The 20,663-nt window shown below is 43.6% G+C and overlaps 1 protein-coding gene across 1 annotated transcript in view; it reads left to right on the top strand.

Moving 5' to 3' along the window:
• The first annotated feature begins 17,558 nt into the window (after positions 1 to 17,558).
• The window catches only part of PCSK9 (proprotein convertase subtilisin/kexin type 9), a 29,756-nt gene continuing 26,651 nt past the window's right edge, over positions 17,559 to 20,663 (top strand). The window contains 2 exon segments of the mRNA XM_074265837.1: positions 17,559 to 17,851; positions 19,318 to 19,319. Coding sequence (XP_074121938.1) covers positions 17,651 to 17,851; positions 19,318 to 19,319 — 203 coding nt within the window. The 5' untranslated portion in view covers positions 17,559 to 17,650.

Raw genomic sequence — 20,663 nt, 5'->3', positions numbered from 1 at the left:
CCTAGTATCAGAGGGCGGGATTCAAGTTAGGGCTTCCTGAAGCTGGACCAGGGCCTTAGCCACTGAGTCACCTAGTTCTCCTTCTCATGTCTCCTTAAGGTTTGCAAATCTCTCTGGGAGGCAGATGCTACCATTATTCCCATTTTAAAGATGGGAAAACTGAGGCAGGTAATGATCAAGATCACTCCGGTAGGAAGTCTGAGGCAGGATCCTAAGTCGGGTCTTCTGGGCTCCAAAGCCAACCTTTAACCATTTCTTCTCTTTTACATCATGCTGCTAGATAGGGATTAGCTGCAATGACCCCTGAAGTCTCTTCCAACTGCAATTCCGTGATTCTGTACACTCTAAGGTCCTTCACGGCTCATAATCCACAATTCCCTCAGACCATCAGGTGGCAAAGGCTGAGATTTAAATCTACCTTGGACATCAGCTAGCTGAGTGATCTCTCCAAGCCTCAGTTTCTCTCTCAATTAAATGGGGACAATAATAGCCACCGTATCACAGGATTGTAGTGAGGATCAACGAAAGGTCCTTTCAGTTTCCTTTGTAATCATTTGGCATTATTATCATCGTCTCCTCACCCCTTCTTGTGGCTGCGGCTCTGGGTGTGGGCTGAAGAGCAGAGAGACTTGTAAAGCCCTTCACCAAACTTAGGGTGATGTTAAGGTTTGGGGTCACCTTCCCAGGATGGGAGTTTGTGGGGTCTTGTGCAACTGACTGGTCATTCTGTGCATTCCTCTATATAAACACTACCTGGAATCGAGTTCTGGAATCGAGTTCAGAAGCAGGAGCGCCTGGGAGTGTTGGGATCCCTGCGGGACAGCTGCTGCTCATGACAGGGCTCTGGTGCTCTCATTCAACACTCACCCAAAGGGCACCGCTGCTGGTGAACATACCCAGACAGGCGCCCAGCTCCACAGGGGCAGGCAGGCTCCCCGACAGTCAGAGCAGGAAGAAACTTGAGGATATCACTCATTATAGGACGGGGTTACCTCCAAAGGAGTGGGGAAACTGAGGCCCAGAGACAGCAAGTTAATGGTCAGGTCAGCATTTGACCCCAAGATTCTTTGTCCATTCTACTAACAAAGCACTAACTGTGGAATTAAAACCTTTTAGAATATAGGACTTGGAGAATGGAAAGAGTTCTGAGAGCAGAGAACAGAGACTGTTAGAGCAAAGGTATTAGAGAATAAAGAAACAGAGAATTGGGACATCAAAGGTCAGGGCTGAGAAGAATGCTGGCTAGAAGGGAGAATATCAGAGATTGGTGGGACCTGAGATGTCTAGAATAGGGCTTAGAGCATAGAACACCAGAGTTGGGAGATGCTAGAACACAGAATGGTCAGAGTTGGTAAGGACTCTAGAACATAGAATGTCAGATCTGGGAGGAACACTAGAACAGAGAGTGTCAGAGCTGGGAGGGACCCTAGAACACAGAATGGTCAGAGTTGGGAAGGGCCCCAGAACAGAGAATTTCAGAACTCGTTGAAACCTCAGGGCCACAAGAGAAGGGGCTTGCCCAGGGCTGCAAACTGCCAGGGAGGCCCGTGATGCTCAGCCTGGCTCCAGGGGAAACTGAAGAAGGGGCCTGTGCTGTGCAGCCTCGGGGAACCAGCCCCCGCCTTGGCCCTCTGGGAGCTGGGCCCAACAGCCTCCTTCACTTAGCTGGTCATGGGGCGACCTCTCCTGGCAGAGCTGGACAACGCAGCTGCTCAGGGCGAGGGAAGGTCTGAGGTGGGAGAGGAGGAGGGAGGGGGAGGAGTGCAGAGCCTCTCTCCTCTGACCTTAGCTCGATTGGGGACTTTAAATTGAAGTTAAGGGTCCAGAGAGTGATGTTGGCCCCAGAAAAGCAGCCAGTGCTAGACTCGGAGCTTAGATCTATCTGGGAGATCCTGAACATCCTCTGGGAAACAAAGGCAATTGAACTGGATCTCCTCCCTCCAGGGCAGTGGCCAGGATGCTCCTCATTAAGCCAGGAAGAACTGAGTTCAAATCCCCCAAGCCATTAATCCCCATCAGTCTCTTTTCTCTTATCTGAAACAGAGACAATATTAGCCCAAGTTTCTATCGAATATATCTAGAGATATGTGTGTGTATATATATTATATAGAATATCCATATTATACATATATATACATGTATTTAACATGTGTGAGACTGCCTAGTCTGCCTAGGGGAGGGGGTGGAGGGAAGGAGGGAAAAGTCAGAACAGAAATGAGTGCAATGGACAATGTTGAAAAATTACCCATGCAGATGTTCTGTCAATAAAAAGCTATAATAAAAAAAAGTACGTAGATATACACACACATATATACAACATTTATAGTTATATATATTTACTGTGTTTATATATATACAATGTATAAATGTAAAATGGAGTATTTTGTGTTTTGTATATGTTATACAGATAAATATGTGGGAGCTATTATTTTTGCAAATATTGTCTATAGCCTGAAAACCCTACTGAAGTAGAAATAATGGCACAAAGGGCAGGGTTCCTCTGGACACTCAGTCCATCCACAGCCCCTTCTAAGCATCATGTATGTAAATACATAAAATAAAACAGAGTATTAAAAAAGGGACCAATAATATTAAATAGCTATCCAAATATTTTAACAGCCAAGTGGACTGACCCCTGGTTAACAGCACCAGTCCCAAGAAGCTCCAATCTTTTTCTGCCTTAGAAGTGAGTCCCTGTCCTCTAGGATTCTAGTTCTGGAGCTAATGATGGAAAAGTAGATAGGAGGGGGATGGAGAGGGCCTTGGACGCCGGACTAACCCTCCTCTAGGCCAGAGGAAGCCAGTGAGGACCTCAGAGCAGGGAAGAAGCTCGGTTGTCAGAGTGTGCTGGATGAATTGGAGGGAGTTAAGGGAATACAGGGGAAACAGTGAGGAGGCTATTGCAATCACAAGGGTGAGAATATAGGGGAAAGTAACAATATCATACAGAGGGAAACAAAAGTCCAAAAAATCCACAGACCTGATGCTTAACTCCTCTTGTGAAATGGGTCCGGGAAATCTATCCCCTTCTGTTATTATAGTAAACACATCTTCCATTTCTCTGGCTTGAGAGCCATGAATAATCCTTTTCTCCCATTCTCTCACTGGATGCTTAGAGTCCATCAACAAACATTTATTAAGTTGGTACTATGAGCCAGGCACTGGGCTGATGAAGAGAATTGGAAAAAGCTTTAATGGTCATCATTCCATGGTCATCATTCCAACCCACTCAACTTACTAAGTAAACTGAGGCCCAGAAGGGGAAATGACTTCCCCAACAATGCACAGAAAGTGAGTGGTGGATTACAGATCCCTAATTTAAAAATAAGGAAATAGACCCAGGTGAAGTAACTCAAGGTTATGGAGAAAGTTGGTGGAAGAATTAAGGTTAGAAACCAGAGTCTGGGAGGGGACAGTCTAGAGCCAGAAGGAACCTCAGAGACCATCTAGCCCAGCTCTCCTCCTCCTCCATTATATAGATGAGGAAACTGAGACCCAGACCAGTAGCAACCCTGAGGGAGATTTGAACCCTGGTCCCCCCACTTTGATTCCCGCATAGCCCAGCATTCTTTCCTTCATTCCCACAAGCTTCACTCCTTCAGAACAGACTTGCAGTTCTGCCATTATTCTGGGAACGGCACTTTGGGTTCCTCAACAGAGCAGAGACAAAGAAGAAAAGAAAAAAAGGAGGAAGAGACGGAGAGGAGAGAGAGTCCCTGAGAAAGGGCTCATGCATTGGTGAGGAAGTCATGGAAAAGGGCTTGGGAAGACAAGCCAGCAAACACCCCATCTTTAGAAGGAGTGAATGGGCTGAGAAAGTGACCGTTGGACACAAAGGGCAAGGGGCAACTTGAGCTCAGAGTGGGAGCTCAGGAAATAAGGGGTTTGATTCAAGGTCCAATTGATTCCCTAGGGCTTGGGGGGAGATGTTCATTCTGTCCTCTGATAGGTTCAAGTTCACAAGAACAATAAAATTCTTCTTTTAGAATTTTCTTGGGATGGAAAGGGGAGGAAATCCTTCTCTCCAATGGCCTGTGTTGGAAAGAGTTCTCTTACCCATCTTGGGGAGGAAAGTGATTGGGAGGGAGGAAGGAAGAAGAGGAAAGAAGAAGGAAGAGGAAAGAGGATGGAAGAAGAGGAAAGAGGAGGGAAGAGATATTCAGAGAGAGGCAGCCTATAATAGTGTAATTAGGAAGATGTGGGTTCAAATCCAACCTCAGACACTTACTAGTTGTGGGATCCTACATTCTCCAAGATTGCTTCTTCATTTGTAAACAAAGCAGTTCTTCATTTGTAAATGGGCCTAGCTGGTGTCTGAAGTCTCTGGCTACTCTAAATTCTAAATTCAGACATGAACTCCACATCCTGTGCCCCTTTCCTCAACTAAACCAAAGCCCAGGGGAATTTGGGAAGAAACCAGCTGTGTACTCTGGGTAGGGGAGGAGGGAGGAAGACAAGGTTCAGGAGAAATTCTTGAAAGACACTCCAATAAAAATGACTGATAATTGGAGTAGCCAAGATGGTGGATTAGAGCCAATCCAGCTGACATCATCCCCTTCAAGCAACTTGAAAAGAATGCCTTGAATAGATTTTGGAGCAGCAGATTCAACAAAAGGTCAGAGGGGCACATTTTTACAGCTGAAGAAAATTTAGGGGGTTAACAGGAGAAGTTTGGGAAGGGGGTGGGGAAAATCTGTCTGGAGCCCACCCGCAAAGCAGCTGCAGCAATGGCCCCAGCAGCAGCAGCTTCAGGAGCTCTTAGTCCGAAGATGGGAAGGGGACCAGGCAACCAGTCAGAAAGAACTTGCAGGGAATCTTTGCTGACACTGGGCACAGCTGGCACTGGTTGTCCATATGTAGCTCTAGTCACAGTTCCAGGGTAGAGAGCAGCTTTGGGGGTCAGTCACAAGGGATCTGGAGCCCTGGTTCCAGGGAAAACACAGGGTTAGCTGTAGGAGATGAGGGCCCTGTTTGGAAAAAGACCAAAGCACATATCAGGAGAGCAGTGACCATATCATTCCCTGGGTCACCTCAAAAACTTGCAGCTCCCCAGAACTAGTTCTGAAGATAGTAGCACAAAAAATCTTGAGACAGTGCCTTCTCCCCCTCAGGTGAGTAGAGCCCAACTTTCATATAAAATTCAAAGTCAAGAAATAGTCTGGAAAGATAAGCAAACAATAAAAAAGAACATCACCACAAGAAGCTACTATGGTGGCAGGGAAGTTCAAGATATAAACTCAGAAGAAGACAACAGTGTGAAAATGGCTACAAAAGGGAAAAATGCTAATTGGACTCAAGCTCAATAAGAATTCCTTGAAGAGTTAAAGAAAGACATAAAAGTGATTCAGGAAAAAATTAGGAAAAATGAGAATGGTGCAAAAACACTATGGAAGGAAAATTAACAGTTTGATAAAAGAAGACCAGAAAGGTACTAAATAAAACAACATCTTAGAAAACAAAATTGGCCAAATGGTAAGAATTCACTGGAGAAAAGAACTTAAAAACAGAATTGGCCATTCTGATGGATGTGGCTCTCTTCAACAATGAGATGATTCAAAGCAGTTCTAATTGTTCAGTGATGAAGAGAGCCATCTGCACCCAGAGAGAGGACTGTGGGAACTGAGTGTGGACCACAACATAGCGATTTCACTCTTTTTGTTGTTTGCTTACATTTTATTTTGCTTCTTTTTTTTTTTTACCAGTTGGATCTGATTTTTTCTTGTGTAGCACAATAATTGTATAAATATATTGGATTTAACATATATTTCTACCATGTTTAGCATATATTTGACTGCTTGCCATCTAGGGCAGGAAGTGGGGGGAAGGGGAGGAGGAAATTTGAACATAAGATTTTGTAAGAGCTAATACTGAAGAATTTGTCCATGTATATGTTTTGAAAAATAAAAAATTTAAAAAAATTGACCAAATGGAAAAAGAGGTACAAAATCTCACTGGGAAAAATAATTCCTTAAAAATTAGAACTGGGTAAGTAAAAGCAAATGACTCCACAGAGATATAAAGAAGTAATAAAAACAAAGGCAAAAGAATGAAAAACAGAAAAAAATGTAACTATCTCATTAGAAAAACAACTGGCCTAAGGAAAAGCCTGGACATCATATTTTAAGAAATTATGCAGGAAAACTGCCTTGCTATCTTAGATCCAGATGGTAAAATAGAAATTTATCACCTCCTAAAGAAATTCCAAAACGAAAAATGTCAAGGATAGCCAAATTCCAGAGCTCTCAGGTCAAGGAGAAAATATTTCAAGCAGCCAGAAAGGAACAATTCAAATATGAAGTAATAATCAGGATCACACAAGATTTAGCAGCTACCAAAGTGAGAAATGGGGGAGGGGAAGTTTAGAATATGATATTCCAGAAGGCAAAGGAACCAGGATTACAACCAAGAATAACCTACTCAGAAAAACTGAGTATAATCCTTTAGAGGGGGGAAATGGATATCTGGTGAAATAGAAGATTTTCAAGCATTCTTAATTAAAAGATCAGAGTTGAATAGAAAATTTGACCTTCAGACACAAGTCTCAAGAGGCAAATATATATAAAAAGGCAAATATGAAAGAGTAATCATAAGAGTCCCAATAATGTTCAATTATTTATATTCCCATATGAGAAGATGATAATGCAACTTCTAAGAATTTTTATCATTATTATAGTAATTAAAGAGGGGTTTACATAGATAGAAGGCATGAGTATGGATTGATTATGTTGTAATAATCTCAAAAAAAATAAAGGTGGGGAGAAAGAGGTATGCACTGGGAGAAGGGGGAAAAGAGAAGTACAATGGGCAAAATTTTCTCACAAAAAAGAGCCACATGAAGAAAAGCTTTTGCAGTGGAGATGGGACAATGCTTGAACCTTACTCATTGGAATTGATTCAAAGAGGGAAGAATAAATATATATATACACATTCACACACACACACACACACACACACACACACACACACACACATATATATGTGTATGTATATATTTATTTCTATCCATCAATGTATATGTATACATATATATACGTTTATATATATATACATATATATACACACATATATAAATGTATACATATACATTGATGAATAGAAATATATCAATTGGGTATAGAAATGTGAGAACCACAAAATTTCAATCTACAACAAAAAAGACTGAGGCAGAGTTCTGGATATGATCAATCAATCTATTTGGGACCCCACTGCTCAGCGTTGAAAGATTTTATAGGCTTTGGGGATTCCCTGGAAGTTTCTTTAGTCTTTGTTCCTTCAGAAACAAAGAAACTTCTATGATTGACTAACCTTCAGAAACAGGGGAGCTCCCATGATTGACTAAGGGTGATATTCGTCAATCACAACTACTTTATCACCAGGTCTTTCACAGATCATCAACCACCGGCAATCCCTGCAGTTATTATCCACCGACATCTTTTGTTAATAGAAGGAAATGAGATGGAGGGAAAGACATAGTAATCATAACTGTTAACGTGAATGAGATGAGCTCACCCATAAAACAGAAGCAGATAACAGAATGGATTAGAAACCATAAAGAGACCCACAGAAAGGCACATGCTTAGTTAAATAACGGGGCAGAGCAAAATCTAAATGCTTCACTGAACTAAAAAAAAAGGCACAAAACAAAAGCAAAACTAGGCCTAATTAGGGAAACTACATTTTGCTAAAATTAAATTTTTAACAACCAATTTCTCTGATAAAGGCCTCATTTCTCTCTCAAATATACTCTCTGAGTACAGAACTGAAACAAATTTATAAAAAATAAGAGCTATTTCCCTCTTGATACATGATCAAAGAATATAAACAAGCAGTTTAAAGAAGAAATCCAAGTTGTCTATAGTCATAAAAGAGTGCTCTACATCACTATTGTTTAGAAAAATAAGTTCACTAATAAATTGCTGGTAGAGTAGCAAATTAGTTAATTATTTTTCTTTTTTTTTTCCCTGAGGCAATTGGGGTTAAGTGACTTTCCCAGGGTCACACAGCTTTCTGATTTCAGGACTGGTGCTCTATCCACTGCACCACCTAGCTGTCCCCTAGTTAATTATTCTGAAAAAGAATTTGGAACTCTTCCCAGAGGACTATAAAACTGTGCATATACACTTTGACCCAGCAATACCACTACTAGGTCTGTATCCTGAAGAAATCAAAAAGAAAGGACCTATATATACAAAAAAAATATTACTAGCAGTTCTTTTTTTTTCTGATGGCGAATAATTGGAAATTAAGGGAAGGTCTATCAATTGGGGAATGATCAAATACATGAATACCGTTGGACCTTAAAAAATGAGGAGGAGGTAATTTCAGAAAATCATGAACTGAGGTAAGAATACATGAACTGATGCAAAATGAAGTGAAAAGAACTGAGAGGTTATTGTGCACAGTAATAACAATGTTGAAATGATGATCAACTGTGAAAGATTTCATTATTTTGATCAATACAATGATCCAAGACAATTTCAAAGGATTCATGATGAAAAAATGCTTCCACCTCAACAGAGAGATGATGAATTATGAGTTTATCAAATTTCCCAGGAAAAAGCCAGAACAACTCCAAATTCTAGAATTTAGTGTCAAAATCCGATTGTAACAGTTAAGTGACTTGCTCAGGATCACTCAGCTAGGGGATGTCAAAATCAGGGACTAAACATAAATTGAAGCATAATCTCTTTTTATTTTTTTATTTTTGCTTTTTTGGGGGGAAATATGGCTAATATAAAATATGTTTAACACTTTCACATGAATAACTAATATTTTGCTTGTCTTCTCAGTAGAAAGAGAGAGAATTTGTAACTCAAACTTTAAAAAAATGCTTAAAATAAATAACATTTTAAGGGACTTCAATAGGCTATTGGTCAGAATGGAGTAGGCCATTCTCCCTGTCCAAATTGTACCCATTTTTCAAGTCCATCTCAAATCCTACCTGATTGTGATTGCTCCAGCTCAAACTGACCTTTTTTCTCCATTCCTTGTCTCCCCTTCTCTCTCCTACCCAGTGGAGTCTTCCCGAGTGATTTCAGTGATTTCATTGGGTAAAGGTGAGGCTCCATTGATTATCCCACCCTAATTAAAAGTAATTAACATTATCCCCATCAAAAAAAACACTGGGAAATGAGTGTGGACCACAACATAGCATTTACACTCTTTCTGTTTTTTGCTTATATTTTTGATTTCCTTCTCAGGTTATTTTACCTTCTTTTTAAATCCGATTTTTCTTGTGGGACAAGATAACTGTATAAATATATACACATATATTATATTTAACAGATACTTTAACATGTTTAACAGTATGGGACTGCCTGCCATATAAAGGAGGGAGTAGAGGGAAGGAGGGGAAAGTTGGAACAGAAGGTTTTGCAATGATCAATGTTGAAAAATTACCCATATTTTGTCAATAAAAAGCTATAATAAAAATAAAAAATAATTAATATTGTTGAGTTAGAACATTTCTCAACAGAATCAATCCACCAGAACTAAACACAATCAGATCTTTTACCCCTCACAGGACTTGATTACATCTTAAGGCATTTAGAACAGATAGACTAGAGATTCAAGAAATAGATGAGATCACAAAGTGAGCCATGCAGAACTGGGAGCAGATCCTGGGCAAGTAAAGGAAGAAAGAGAAGGTGAGAAGAAGGGAAATATCTAGGAGAGTCAACAGCCTTCCGGGCAGCTTGGAGAGGATGATCAGGCTAAAGGCACCTCTAAACTAAAATGTTTAAGAACAAATGAGCTAGAGATAGATATAAAGGGAAGCTGGGGAAGAGTCCAGCCTCTACCTCAACGTGAGGGTTTTCCTAAATGGGAGCGCAGAATGACTGACTTTATGCTCCTGATTTTTAATCTAAAATAAACTCTCTAAAGCTGAAGAGGAAGGAATCACGTGGACTCAGGTCCCCTAGCTAATTACTGACAGGGTAATAATTAGAGGAGAGTTGTGTGGGACAGCTTTTTGGCCCTATCCAGAGAGACATGGCCAAGGAAATCTAGGGAGAAGACCCCACCTGCTGACCAAGGGGTCTAACCCAGAATTTCCCAAGTCGTAATGTCCGCAATGTCCATTGCAAGCAGTTAAGGGACTTGCCCAGGATCACTTGACTAGTGGGTGCTAAAGTCAGGGATTAATCACAGATGGTTCTGACTCTGGGGCTAGTTTCCCCTCTTTAGTCACTCACATTACATCATGAACATGGGACTGGATTGGGGAATTTGATGTGACATGCTGGAAGAATCAGCATCATGGGTAGAAAAAGTAGTAGTGCCCCCTCCAAGGTACTTGAAGGGTAGCAAAATGCTTCATACACGTTATTTCATTTGGTCCTCATGATATCCCTGGGATGGTGGGAGGATCTTTTACCCCTACTTTGTAGATGAGGAAACTGAGGCTTCAGCAATGTTTGTTGAGTGAGTGATCCTGTACAGTGTCATAAGTATTCCCTCCAGGTACTCTATTCACTGTACCATCTAGCTGCTTCTGATCAGCCTCTTCTTGAGGACCTCCAAGGAAGAACATGTACAGAGCCTCCATTCTGGGAGTAAAGTGAGGAAGCTTTTGAAATCCAAGTTGACTTGTTCTCTCTGTAACTAGCAACTAGTGTCACTGGAGCCAAACAGAATAGGTTTTCAGATGTTTGAAAGCATCTCTCATGGTTGCCCTGGAGTCCTCCCTTTTTAGGACTAAACATCTCCAATTCTTTCTCTTACTTTTTGGCAGAAAGAATCAAATAAAGAAGGATTCTGGGAAGATGGCAGAGTAGATTGGTAAATTTTGAACACTCCAGATTTCCTCCATAAACAGAACAAATTCCTCCATAAACAGAATCCAATCATAAAAACTTACTATGGAAATAGGGAAGACCTAGGTTCATCTTCAGAGGAGAACATTGGAGTAAAAAAAAAAAAAAAACACAAAAAAACCCCCACAAGAAAAAACAAAAACAACAAAAAACCTTCTTCTACCCCAAAAAGTAACATGTAAGAGTAAAATGGCTTCTTACCCAGAGAGAATTTATAAAATCAAAAAATTAAAATTCAAAGAGAGACATTGAGGAAAAAAAAAAAAACACCAAGAAAAACAAGAAAATTATGAAAAAAATTAACCGATTAGAAAAGGAGAATTAGAGTCTTAAGGTGAAAATAACTCTGAAAAATAGATTTGGGCAAGGGGAAGTCAGTGAAGCTATATGAGAACAAGAAATAACAAAACAATATAAAGAATGAAAAAATAGAACAGAATGTAAAACTTAAGAAAAACAACAGATCTGGAAAATAGATTAAAAAGAGGAAATATAAGGATAATTAGACTACCTGAAAGCTGTGATCAAAAGAAGAACCTTGATATAATAATGAAAGAAATAATTCAAGAAAATTGTCCTGGAGTGAAGGGAAAGTAGAAATAGAAAAAATCCATTGATCATCATCTCAATGAGATCCTTTGGAGAAAACACATAGGAATATTATTGCCAAATTTTGAAAGCTCCAGATCTAAGAGAAAATTTTGCAAAAAAAAAAAAAAAAAAAAAAAAAAAAAAAAAAAAAAAAAAAAGTAAAAAAAATCAAATCCATTATGCTGGAACTATTAATTAGAATTGTACAGGATTTATCAACAGTTGTAATAAAACACCACTGATACTGGAATCACATCTACCAACAATTAAAAAAAAAAAAAAAAGCTCAGCCTGTGGCCAAAAATATAATATCCAGCAAAATTATCCATACTATTGAATGGAAAAAAATATTCATTCAATGACCTTGCAGATTTTCAGAGCTTTCTTTCAACCAAACCTGAATTCAATAGAAACTTTATCATTTAAGAGCCAATATCAAAGATCAATTTCAAGAAACTTAACATGGACAAATTGTTATGTTTTTTACATGGAAATGTATATCATAAGTTTAAGATTGACATTAGCAATTGGGTAGTCAAAAAAAAAAAAGATTGGGACACAGCTGAATATGATCCAACTCTAAAAAGCAAAACCACCTTGGAAAAGGTAAAAATAATAACTTAGGCAAATGAGGTGCAGAGGAAGAATAGATACAGAAGCATTAGAGGGGGCAGAAAGGCTCATAGTTCTGAAAACCCACTCACATCAGAAATGAGTTAAATAGGCAACACTATATAAATACAATGAAGAGTATATATAGTACCCTCCAAAATCTCTATAAAGAAATAAAGGGAAAGGAATGGTCTAGAAAAGGAAGCAAAGAGTAGGGGAAGAAGACAAGGGAAGGATCCATGGGTAGTGGTAGTGGTGGTGCTAAATAATAGTAAGGCAAGTTAAAGAGCAGAATTAAAATAAGAGTTGTCAGGATTAGGTAAGAAGAGATATGTACAAACAAAACTGCAACAAAGATCAGGAATGACATTTATTAGGAATAAAAAAGTACCACTAATAACCATTGATCTTGGACAAAGTCAAACTTAATGATTCAATCGAGAAGAAAATCTATTTTATATGTCAGCCATACTAATATTGTCTTAAATGCATGTCTACATATGGGTAAATGTGTATATATGTGTCTGAGTATATATAGATATGTATGCATGTTGCTCTTTGAATGTGTGTACATAGATATATGTATATGTGTATGGGTCTATTGGTGGATATGAACATATATTTTATATGTATATGTATATAAATATATTTGCTATTTAACTATAGCCTGCTTGGTGGAAGAATACATACATATATGTATATGTGTGTGGGTCTGTGGGTGGATGTGAATATATATTTTATATATATATATATATATATATGTGTGTGTGTGTGTGTGTATCTATTATATATACATAAATATATCTGTACTTAACTATAACCTTCTTGGTGGAGGAATAAAAGGGGGAAGAATAAAGTAAAAAAAAAAAAAGTACACAACAGCAAACAAAAGAACAATATAAAAGAAAGCAAAAAGTGACACTCATGAATATAATTTCTTCTGCTATTATATATCCTTTCTTGAACTGGAAATTTATTGTTTTATATTTTGAGTCCTCCCTGATGTTTTGCTGGGCACATGAAGATGTTCTATTTTGTTTTGTTTTGTTTTCCTTTTCTGTCTTTCTTTTTTCTATTCTTTTTTAAAAATAAACAGAAAAGAAAAAAAGGAAAGAATCCAATCTCAAGAAATAAAACTGAAATCAGAGATTTGAGGACACATAATGGGATGACCCAGATTCTAGGCCACATTTATGCTGATATCTGCCTACCTCGGTAGTAATTAAAGATAAACTTATGGAGCTAGAATCTGAATTTCATGGGATCACTGATATAGACCTAGAAGGGACTGTTCAGATCACACTAGTCCAGGTCTGTAATATTATAGATGAACCATGGCTCAGGGAACATTACAAAGGTCTATCTAATTCAACCCCCCTCAATCTTACAGAAGAGGAAACTGAGGTGCAGAGATTTATCCAAGTTCAAACAGTTTACTGTGTGTCCAGAGTGTGATTGGAACCTCAGTCCTTGAACAAGTCTTCAGTGAGAGCTGGGAGGGATGGATGATGGCAGAATTTAAGCTCTGGAATGGAGTCCTCATCAACTAATCCCATAATTCACGGCTGAGGAGGTTGGCCCAGAGAAGGAGATGGTCAAGGTCTCATGGCTAGAGAAAAGAGCAGGGATGGGAAGGAAGCCACGCCCTGTCATTTTCCTCCCAGAATTCTTTCCATTACACAAACCACCTGGCTGGAAGCTCTAGTCTTCAGTGATGGGAAGGAGGGCCCACACTTATAATTGCCATTATTATTCCTGGCTGTGTGATCTTGGGCAGGTCACAAACCTCCCCCATCCCAGTTCCTCATTTGTGAAGTGGAAGGGTGTACAAGGGCTGGACTGAATCTAGTGTTATTTGTATGTTCTAGCCTCCTTTAGCTCAAGCTAATGGATGCCCCTTCTCAGAAACTGAAGTTGGGGGAGGGGTTATAAGTAAACTATTCTATGGACAAACCTTTGTCCACATTACCAAAAACTCTGTTGGTGAGAAGTCACAGAAACACAGAACGAGTGGTCTGCAGCTGGAAGGGGCCCCGGCATCTCACAGATGAGGAAACTGAGGGCCAGGTTGGTAAATGGATCATTGATTTAGGCTGGAAAGGAGGTCAGGGGTCAACAAGTCCATTTCCCCTCCCTGTGCAAATGAGGGAACTGAACAAGATCCCTGGAAGTCATTGACTCCAGCATTGACTCAAGGAGGAAGCTTGCAGATGCTCCAAGACCTCAGTCCACAACCGCTGGCTCCAAACAGAAGGAGGGCTCTGTATTCTGGGAGCTACAATAGGAGGCAGGATACAAGTGCTCAAAGAGAGCCATGGAGGGGAGCTTCAAACTTCTGACTCCATAGTTATCTAGATATGTAACTGGGCAAGTCACTTCCTTTCCATGCCTCAGTTTCCCCCTCTGTAAACTGGCCATAATAATACTTACTCTACATACTTCACAGGATGGTTCAGATGAGGTAATGGCCATAATTGGGTTCTATATAATTATAAGCTACTGATAGAATAAAAAGAGTAAAAAGTGTTGAGATAGCTCAGAAGAGTGAGCCAACAGGCAAGGGAAGAACCAGGAGAGATTTTCAAAGAGGGGTTACCCCCTATTAATGCCATGAAAAGTTGACCTCTTATCTCTCCCTTTCTTTACTTCCCTATTACATCCAGAGCACCACCATCTTTTCTGATACCCAGGCATCCCCAGCTCCTCATTCTCTCAGCCTCCCATTTCCTATCTGTTCTATCTTTGCACTATCTCTAGTCCATACTATCTTCAGACTCTTCCACCGCACCCCAAACAGACTATTGCCGAAGGCTGCTGGTGAGTCTCCCTGCCTTGTCTTATCTCACTTCCATCCATCTTCCACTCAGCTGTCAAAATGATCTTCCTATATCAAAGATCAGAGCACATCACTCCCCTATTCAATAAACCTCCATGGCTCCCTACTACCTTCTGAGCCAACATAAAATCTTTTTGGCTTTTAAAGTCTCGCCTAGCCAGGCCATTCCTCCTTTCCAGTCTTTCTCCATTTTGCTCCCATCCATATGACATTATCCTCCTTGCTAATCTTCAAACAAGGCCCTCCATCTTCCCAACTGGGTCAGTTTCATTTCCTCCTCCCCTCCTCTCCTCCCACCTTTCTTCAAGTCTCAGCTTCAATCCTTCCTTGGCAAGAAGCCTTTCTCAGTCCCTACCCCCATGGGCCAGGCTGCTAAGGCCTTCCATCCACCCTGTCTCCATGTGGTCAGTATACAGAGCTTTGCCTCTCATCTCCCCATCAGGCCATGAGCTTCTTGAGAGCGGGACCGCGAGCAAGCCTTCGATGTCCCCCCAGACCTTTGGCAGAGAGTTAGGTACGCGGTAGGTGCTTAAAACATTTGTTGCCGGCTTGGCTGACTTCCACATACAGGTTCAGCCAAGTATGAAAATGAGTTTGCTCATTTAAAAGTCATAATTGAAGGCAATGTTACATTTCAGTCAGAACTTAGTGAAGATAAGAATGTCATTGTCCCCCCATCCAAGTTGCAAATGTCCCTGAAATCTCTCAATGGCCTTGTTGGGTTGGACGGGTTCCATCTCTTGGAGGGGCCGTGAAGCTCCGGGAAGAATCCTTGAACGAGTCCACTCCCCTCACTTTACAGAAAGGGCCTTGAAGCCCAGAGGGGCCATGTGACCAAGGTCACTTGGCCAAGGTCACCCAGAGGAGCTGGCATCTGAAGCCAAATCCTATGACTAGGGATCCCGTGCTCTTGCCACCACTGGAACACCCCAGCTCACCAGGCTGTAGCCACTTATTACAGGATTGTAATCGCAGAATAATTACGGGTTGTAAGAGTCCTTGGAGGCCCCCAGACCAAGTGGGACCCATCTCTAGCCTCCATCTTGATGTCTATCTCTCAGAAGTTGAGCTGGTCCGAGGGCTCTTCCCATTTCGGAGATTCTGAACATGAGATGTCAGGGCTGGGAGGGCTGGGAGGAGACTTTAGGTTAGGTGGCCAAATGCACGGAATTGTGGACCTAGAATTAGGAAGAGCGAATTCAAATCCTGCCTCAGACACTAGCTGTGTGACCCTGGACACGTAGCTTAACCTCTGTCTGCCTCAGTTTCCTCACCTGTATAATAATAGCACCTACTTCCCAGGATCGCTAAGAATCAAATGGATATTTGTAAAGCTCTTGGCACAATGCCTGGCACATAATAGGCACTCTGGAGATGTTGATTATTGTTATTATTATTATTATTATTAATGCTTGTAGCATCCACGTGATGGCCTGAGCTGGAAGCATTTATGCCATGCAGGTGAACTTCCCAAGCAGTTTGGGGGGAGCGGGGCAGAGAGGACGCCCGATAGGATCTTCAGCCCCTGGCCGGGTGGCCGCGGCCCTTTCAGTTTCGCTCCAGAGCAGGAGCCCGCCCCGTTCACACCAACGCCTCTCCATCCCCTCCCACTGTCCCCTCCTCCTGCCCTAGCCCACTTGGGGCCGGAAGCCGGGCTGTGTTTAATTCCCAGGCTGAGCTCCAAGTTCCATCTCGCATCTGCCCCCACCCCATCCCCCTGTGTGACCCCCACTCCTCTCCTCCCTCCCTCCCCCCCTCTGCCTTCATCTCCCCGCTCCGCCTGCAGTCCATCTGCGCCCAGGGCCGACGCGCCCCCTCTAGGGGGGCCGAGGGAGAGGAGGGGGTCCCACCCTTCTAGCAGCTCCCCACCTTCCCCGGCTTCTTTGTCCGGTGCGGTAATGTGACCCGACAGAGAGAAGAGACGGGGACCTCCCTAAAAGGACGGGGACCCCCCTCCCCCGCCCCGTTAATGTTTAATCCGACCAGATCGTCCGATGGGATCTGGGTGGCGTGATCTCCCCGCTCCCTGGGCGTCACCCATCCACGCCCCGCAGGATTTAGGGAGAGCCTGCGGCGCGCGGGCCAGCCGACTGGAGCGCAAGCCGGGAGCGCAGCGCTCTCGCCCCGGGATCGGGAGGCTCCCAGCCCGGCACCTGCCCGGCCGCCGCAGCGCCCTCGGCCCCAGCCCGAGCCCCTGCGCCCCGCACCCCGGGGGCCGGCGTGGGGGAGGGGCGGGAAGGAGGGAGGTTCCAGTGCGAGGGGCTCCCGCGCGTTCTGCGCTCGTCTGCGGCCGTCCCGGCTCCCCTCCTCCTCCGCTGGCGAGGGGCAAACTCGCGCCGGCTCCAGCCCCGCAGCTCCCGCCCCGCCTTCGGAGCCTCGGACCCAGGGCCGGGGCTGAGCCGCGTGCGCCCCCGGGCTCTGAGCCGCAGCCTTCGCCTCCCCGAGGCGCAGCGGGGCCGGAGCGTCCCCCCCCCCCAGTCCCGGAGCGGCTTCCCAGTCCCGGAGCGGCCCCCCCTTCCCGGAGCGGCCCCCCCTTCCCGGAGCTGCTCCCCCCTTCCCAGAGCGGCTCCCCCCTTCCCGGAGCTGCTCCCCCCTTCCCAGAGCGGCCCCCCCTTCCCGGAGCGGCTCCCCAATCCCGGAGCGGCTCCCCCTTCCCGGAGCTGCTCCCCCCTTCCCAGAGCGGCCCCCCCTTCCCAGAGCGGCTCCCCCCTTCCCGGACCGCTCTCCACTGACCCCCCCCCTCCCCGCGCTCCCTCCCGAGCTCCCGGCGCGGGGCCCCGACGCCGCTGGCAGCATGGGCGCCCCCGCTCGGAGCGGGCTCCTGCTGCCGCTGGGGCTGCAGCTGCTGCTGCTCCTGGGGCCCGGGCCGGCTCGCGCGCACGACGACGACGAGGGCGACTACGATCTCCTAGCGCTCGCCTTCCCCTCCGAGGAGGACAACCACACCGACTTCGGCAGGCAGGGGGCGTCGGCAGCCTTCTACCGCAGCAACAAGGTGGGCGCGGGGCAGCCGGAGGGGCCTGGGAGCGGGAGCCGGGCTGCGACCCGGCCACTGGCAGCCGGCGGACTGCCGGAGCTTGGGATGCGCGGCCCGAGGGTTCCAATAAAGCGGAGGATGCCCTGGCTGTCGAGGGAAGGAGGGAAATGGTGTGTGTGGGGGGCAAGAGGCTTAGAACGGAGATGTCAGGGCTGGAGGGATCTCAGAACCCCAAATCTTAGGATATAGAACACAGACTGTATGAGTGAAAGGGCCCCGGGCTTGGACTCAGAAAGTCCAACCCTTAATAATCACCTCATAATCCTAGCTCTTACATGGCAATTTATACAGACATCTGCATTTGTAGCAGCGCTGTGAGATGGATACTAATATTATTACTATTTACAAATGGGAAAACTGAGGCAGAGAGGTCTACACAGCCAGCAAGTGACCTAAGCAGCGTCTAAAAGTCAGTCCCGGTCCACACGCTATACATTCCACGTCAGTTTCCTCATCTGTAAAGTGGAGGGGCTGGGCTCCATACCTTTTAAGGTCTTTTTCAAATCTCAAATCAATCCTAACTAGTGGGGAAGGTTGGAACGGAGCTCACTGGGATTAGAGCTGCGAGGCCCCAGCACTGGAGCTGGAACCTGAGCCAGACCAGCAGAAGCCTCTTTTAGTAGAATGAGGACATTGAGGAAAAAAGACGTTTCCCACATTTCCCAGGGACTAAATGGTTAGAGACCTTCATCTGGGCACGACTGCTTTCTCCCCAGCACTCTGGCCCTCATCTCCTTGCCCTGCCCCCACCTTCAGCCTCAGCCGGTGTGTCCCAGAGGGAAGAAGCAGCTTGGAGAAATCGGAGAGCAGGGTTCCCCTGGCCTATGGGTGGGACCGTGTGGCCCACGTGGTCTCTTCCAAATTCTCCCCGGATACTATAATTCCAGCAGCTGGGGAGTGAGGGTACCTCAGGCTTGGCCCCTTTTCCTCTCAATAATCTCCTCTGTAAAACAGGGGGAGTGGGGAAAGCCCGTGCTTACCCCAGGGAATGAACATCTGGACATACTGATTTGAAGGTTATCCCCCTCCCCCTTCTTTCCTTGGAAAATTGAAAAATAACTTCCTGTCCGCTGGAAGCTTTGAGCCTCCCCTGGAAGACATGTGGCTCGATTTAAAAGAAAACCTCCCGCTGGGAAGAGATACTTTTTGGCATGTGAACATGTGCTTGGATAAAGAATCCTATTTAAGAATGCCCCTTTGCCTAATGGGAAATATGTTCATCTATGGGAAGTTCTGTTTAACACGACTGTACATGGAGGACCTGTATCGGATTACTTGTTGTCTGAGGGAGAGCCAAAAACAAATTGGAACCCGAAATCTTCTAAAAACAAATGCTGAAAACTACCTTTACGTGGATTTGGGAAAAAATAAGATACTATTAAGTGGGAAAAATAAAAGCTAGTGTACTCAGTGGCTTCTGCCAGCAGTTCAGAATTGTGTCCTTTTGATGGTGTTTTTGGGAAAGATTTTAATGGGGAAAGAATGCCTCCAGACTCCATGTGGTCCTGCTCATTCATCACCATCTATTTTGTGACATGTTCTGCTCCAAAGTAACCAACTAAGAGCCTTCAAACAGAGAAGTCCCACTGTGTCTCAAGAATATTAGCAACAAAACAGTATTTGGCCATTTTGATTCCTTTTCTCTTTGCAAAAATGTCTTGCAAACTAGGGGAGGAAAATTTCTCTTCACTATCAAGACTTTTTTTTTTAAGCTTCTTCTTCTTCTTCTTCTTCTTCTTCTTCTTCTTCTTCTTCTTCTTCTTCTTCTTCTTCTTCTTCTTCTTCTTCTCCTTCTTCTTCTTCTTCTCCTCCTTCTTCTCCTCCTCCTCCTCCTCCTCCTCCTCCTCCTCTCCTCCTCCTCCTCCTCCTCCTCCTCCTCCTCCTCCTCCTCCTCCTCCTCCTCCTCCTCCTCCTCCTCCTCCTCCTCCTCCTCCTCCTCCTCCTCCTCCTCCTCCTCCTCCTCTTCCTCCTCCTCCTTCTTTAACAATTTTTATCTACCAGATATATGCATGGATAATTTGACAGCATTGACAATTGCTCTATTAAGATTTCTTTTGAATCTGTTGTTTTCCAGAGTTTTAGCTATGCAGCTTTAAAACTCTCTGTCCTGTGTATTTTTTGAAACATTTCTGCATCCACCCATTTCAGTTCATTGGACTGTTTGTTTTCAAATACCCTCAACCCTTTAGAAAATATTCTTCATTTTTCTCCCAAAGCATTTTAGTTCATCTACTTGAAGAAAGATTCCAGTTCCATTGACTTTTTTTTCTGAGACACCAGTTAAGACTTGCTCCAGGGTCACACAGCTATGGGAAGTGTTAAGTGTCTGAGATCACATTTGAACTCAGATCCTTCTGACTTCAGGAATGGCGCCACCTAGCTGCCCCTTCCATTGACTTAAAAAAAATTACCTTCAATATAAATGCAAACATGGAAATCTCTTACCACAGATGTCTTTTAAACAGGGCAAGCACCAAGCTTTCCTAGAAAAAAAAAATTCCTTATATTCATTCTATGATCCCATGGAGGTGCTGTCTGGGGTTGGCCCCTTTTAGAGATGAGGCAATGAAAAACTGAAAGCTTAAGCATCGCTAAGGAACTGCTGCAGACAATGGGTAACAGGCTTGAGATGGAAAAATACTAACTTAATTACTGCCAGCTACAATATACTCAATGCCTAATGAATCACAGCATACTTTTCATGGGATTTGCTTCTTTCCCAAGAGTAATATTCAACCTGATAGAAGCTCAAAGTCCTGAATAAGAAACT

Source organism: Sminthopsis crassicaudata, chromosome 4, assembly GCF_048593235.1.
Source record: "Sminthopsis crassicaudata isolate SCR6 chromosome 4, ASM4859323v1, whole genome shotgun sequence".
In the NCBI taxonomy this organism is placed as follows: domain Eukaryota; kingdom Metazoa; phylum Chordata; class Mammalia; order Dasyuromorphia; family Dasyuridae; genus Sminthopsis; species Sminthopsis crassicaudata.
Note: the sequence above shows the minus strand (reverse complement) of the source record. Positions and strands in the feature narration are given on the sequence as shown.